At 41.4% G+C, this 4,668-nt stretch overlaps 2 protein-coding genes across 3 annotated transcripts in view; both read right to left on the bottom strand.

Moving 5' to 3' along the window:
* LOC107556742 (F-box/LRR-repeat protein 3-like) overlaps positions 1–4,668 on the bottom strand; it is a 33,687-nt gene that overhangs the window by 10,758 nt on the left and 18,261 nt on the right. Inside the window, exon 3 of the mRNA XM_016239934.1 lies at positions 99–462. Within this exon, the coding sequence (XP_016095420.1) occupies positions 99–462 (364 nt within the window). The remainder of the gene's footprint in view (positions 1–98; positions 463–4,668) is intronic.
* The window catches only part of wbp4 (WW domain binding protein 4), a 6,748-nt gene continuing 4,913 nt past the window's right edge, over positions 2,834–4,668 (bottom strand). The window contains exons 8-9 of one of the 2 annotated variants that reach the window (XM_016239937.1): positions 4,092–4,291; positions 2,834–3,448 (exon numbers count right to left, since the gene is read on the bottom strand). In XM_016239937.1, the coding sequence (XP_016095423.1) occupies positions 3,247–3,448; positions 4,092–4,291 (402 nt within the window). In that variant the 3' untranslated portion in view covers positions 2,834–3,246. The remainder of the gene's footprint in view (positions 3,449–4,091; positions 4,292–4,668) is intronic. The other variant, XM_016239936.1, reaches the window with a different exon arrangement.

Here is a 4,668-nt window from a genome sequence, read left to right as displayed (position 1 = left end):
ACACACACACACACACACACACACACACACCCGTCAGGAACACGCGTCCCCTCGGACACCTTCTAGATCGCCCCGCAGTGACAGAGCGACGGTCTCACCTTGAAGCTGACGTACTGCAGGTGGTTGGAGTGGCGCTTGATGATCTGCTTGATGAGGTCCGGATGCGTGGCCTTCAGGTAGGAGCTGGCGGGCTGGTTGAGCTCGAACTCAAAGCACCTCCAGAGCTCAGGCATGTGGAAGGTCTGGTTCCAGCCGCGGCACACCTGCGAGGCGAAGGCGCGGTCCAGCAGAGGCAGGTACTGGAAGATCTGCAGCAGGATCTCCTCGGGCAGCTGCCTCCAGTCCACCGCCCCATCCTCAGAGTCGCCCTGCCGGAGCCGCTTACAGAGCTCAGGGGTCCCGGGGCCCGGCCCGCCACCCTCCTCCGCATTATCACCTCCCCTCTGGCCTCTTTTCATTCTGAAGACACACACATCAAGAGTGGCTGCGTTCAGAATGCAATACTAGTGTACTACACACTGCATGATGGAACAGTTTAACTGTTTATAGCATCTGCCACAGATATGTACCAACAAGTAAGCGAAAATTAAATAACTAACCTATATATAAATAAAAAAAGCTTGCATACTAGAAACATAAGTATGCTACACTCTAGTCACATGACCTCATCATGATGTTTGTGAAAATATCAGATAAAGTAAATAATTATACTGAAATTGCATTGTGGGATACAGTCTCTCAGTCTTCAGTGCAATAGGACACACTGCAGCAGTAGTGACTAACTGAGGTGTGTTATTGAGAACACAGCCCGAGTGAATGTTTACATGCGTGCAGATGTTTTCCTCAACAGTCTTTTCTTTAACTCCCTGTGATTAAAGAGGATCTGCTGTGATCTTCTGAGATCATCTTGTTCATCTGACAGCACACGATGATGAACAGCAACTGCCACGAACACGCATGCGTGAATTAAATAAACATGGAAAAAACGCCACACACCCCGCTTGACATCATCATCATCATCATCATCATCAATGAATCAAGCACCAGCTGTGTGAGAAAAACACTGAACAGACACTAATATTAAAGCAGCATTAATCTGCATATATTAAACGCATGTAAAATATACCATATTTATGTTGTTTCCACATAAATATGGAGGTTCAATGTGAAATTATGACAATATAAATATCAGTGTTTCCCCTGCCATTATTTTAGCGGCCCGCCCCCCTTGAAGGTCAAGTTAATTTTATTTCATTATATTTTCTCTATAGCGCCAGATCACAACAGAAGTAATTTAAAGTTACCTTTCTTATAGAATATGTCTATACCTTCTTCTTTCATTAAGCAAACTGAATAGCCTTATGTTATTTATCTTATTTACACGACGGCATGTCATTTCAGTCTCTACGTTATGCTCGCGCTCTCTGCATCACACACACACACACACACACACACTCACACACTCTCTCACACACACACACACACACACACTCTCACTCACACACACACACTCTCACTCACACACACACGGCCTTGTTTAACCATACAAATAACAACTTAAGAGTGTATCTGCTCTTCACAGCGAGTCACGTGCTTTTCGTGGTCACGTGGATCTTGAGGCCTCAGAGCAGCGCGAACATTCCGCTAAACATCTGAATAAAGTCGCAGAACGACGCGACGCGAGTAAATCCCGACGGAGGCGTCTGAAGCGGGTCTGATTGTGTAGCTTAGTGAACCAAACTGAGAGACCATTTTGAAGGCTCAGGAAACCTTTGCAGGTGTTTTGAGTTGATTAGCTGATTGGCATGTCACCATATTCTAATTTGTTGAGATAGTGAATTGGTGGGTTTTTGTTAAATGTGAGCCAAAATCATCACAATTAAAAGAACCAAAGACTTAAACTACTTCAGTCTGTGTGCACTGAATTTATTTAATACACGAGTTTCACAATTTGAGTTGAATTACTGAAATAAATGAACTTTTCCACGACATTCTAATGTATTGAGATGCACCTGTATATATTTTCACATATATTTATTCTTTCTCAATTTATTCAATATAATTCTGGCTTTATTTATATATTTTATATATTAAATATTTGTATTTATATTAAATATATTTATTCTTTCTCGCTTTATTCTTCCATATAATTCTGGCTTTATTTATTATTTTTTATTTATATATTTATTATTCTTCAATATAACCCTTCTACAGTGTAACATCTAAATAAAGCCTTTCCCTCTCTGAGGAATGTCATTTCTCTGATGGAGTTTAACATTCAAAGATCATAATGTGCTATATTAGTTTTAGTTTAGGAGAGAGACGATACATAAGCGATCTTAAGCAACTTCACTTTTTTACTGCAGTGTTATAGACTTCTCCTGTTGATCAAATATCATTCATCACTTCTCTGAGAGCTTCTGCAAACTCCGTGAGAACAGAAAGCATTAACCGAACCGAATGACATCCAGCCAATGAAGCAACAGAGAAAACACACTGGCATGTTCCCTACATACTAGACATCAGATAAAGACTAACCTCACGAGTCAGCTGGCGGATTTATTTGTGCTGCTCATAATGTTTATACTTCTATGCCTTTTTATGGATGATACAAGGGTATTTAATTTGGAGGCACAATGATCAAGCAGTTGAGATTTGCTTGTTACATTAAATCACTTCATGTGACGCCAGTGGAAGTTGGCTATACATATAATAGCTGTCAGTTGAAGTTGTATTTTTTGTTTAATTTTGTGGCGATGATGATGATGAAATCTGTTTTGGTTTCTGATGTTGTGACAGACGTTGTTGTTGATGTGTGTGTGGAGAGCGACTATCATCACGCGCTCATTCAGTCTGAATTATGTTGATATGAGACTTAACTAAAGCGGCCAAGAACATTTAAACCAGCATTACAGGACACCAAATACATGATGCAGTTTCACTGTGAACACGGTTTTAATGTAATCTGAGATGAGCAATGCAAGTCAGTTCATCTGTAAGATAGAAAGTGTTTAATTCAACTGTGGCTTTGATTCTTCATGTCAACATATTCTAAAACACACCTGACACACTCACTTACACCAGACGGATTAAACATCCGGAAACAAAACTGAACCTTGGAAATATTCACAAGCATGTATTTTAAAGCAGGTAAAGGCAGTTTAAACGTCATCTGCCAATAATATACAAAATACACAAATTCTGAAGCAAGACACGTCTCAGTCTTATCGTCCCGTGGAGAAGCTTCTACTCGTCTGTTTCTCTCTGCCGGAGGCTCCTGGACTTGCCGTTCTCAGTCTTCCTCTTCTTGAACGTGGCTCCGGCGCTGCTCTCGGCCCCCAGCGATGTGATGGTGCGCTCCCTGAATCTGGCCCTGGGCTCCGGAGGGACGTCGGCTGGAGTCTGAGCGACGCTTTCCACCTGCGGCAGCTGCAGGTCCACCTTCTCGCTGCGGAGCAGAACACAAACAATCGTCAGGAGCTGAACACACCATCACGACACGGCACTAAACGTGTTCATTATTAAACAAACTGACAACAATGTCCTTAAAAGTCAAATGTTAAAAAAAGTTGCAAGGAAACACAAGTAGCAACACATCTTCCACACTGGAAGAAATGTTTTATCACAAAAGAAGAAAATGTAGGGCGGGGCTTGGTTCTATGCACTGGTTGGTGATTGGATGTTGAGATGTGGGTGTGGCTCTGAAAACCGGGGCGGATCTGAATGCGAGTTTGCTTTGCATTGTAAGAAGGGGGCGGAGTTAAACCAGACTAAATGATTAGAAGACAATTTTGACATTTTGATTAAAAATTAGGAGGTAAAAAAGAAATTAAACGGATGAATCATTCACAATAAAGCCAATAACATGCATATGATGTGATATGATGAATTTACATTTCATGTTGGACTTAAAATGTATTTATTCATATTTTAATCATTTATTAATATTACCATGAATAGCTTTAGAAAAACTCATCAGGCTTGTTGTCAACAATCTGGTTTCTGTTCAGTAACTGGTGTCATGAACACACTGAAGCGATCGGAGCAGCTTCTGATGAATTAAATAACTGATAACAGCACGTGTGCCTTACTATGGATCCTCCTGCGGCTGGATCTGTTCCCAGGCTCCGTATGGATTGGTCTTTCTGGGTCTCTTCACAGGCGTCTCGTCCTTCTTCACTGTGTCAGTCAGGGCAGAATCTTCCCGTTTCTCCTCACTGCTTCCGCCATCATCTGAGCTTCTCTCTCCTCCATCGTCCGCTGACGTTTGGACCAGTTCTTCTTTTCTTTTCTGAGTGGAGATCAAACACACAGACGTGTCATTCTGTGCGTGTTTATGATGTCTTACGGTGAGTGTTTATGATGTCATACAGTGTTTATGATGTCTTACGGTGAGTGTTTATGATGTCATATGGTGAGTGTTCATGATGTCATACGGTGAGTGTTTATGATGTCATACAGTGTTCATGATGTCATATGGTGAGTGTTTATGATGTCATACAGTGTTTATGATGTCATACGGCGAGTGTTTATGATGTCATACGGTGTTTATGATGTCATACGGTATTTATGATGTCATACGGTGAGTGTTCATGATGTCATACGGTGTTTATGTATGATGTCATACGGTGTTTATGATGTCATACGGTGAGTGTTTATGATGTCATA

This window comes from Sinocyclocheilus grahami, unplaced genomic scaffold (assembly GCF_001515645.1).
Source record: "Sinocyclocheilus grahami isolate Dianchi unplaced genomic scaffold, SAMN03320097.WGS_v1.1 scaffold577.1, whole genome shotgun sequence".
NCBI classification, from domain to species: domain Eukaryota; kingdom Metazoa; phylum Chordata; class Actinopteri; order Cypriniformes; family Cyprinidae; genus Sinocyclocheilus; species Sinocyclocheilus grahami.
Note: the sequence above shows the minus strand (reverse complement) of the source record. Positions and strands in the feature narration are given on the sequence as shown.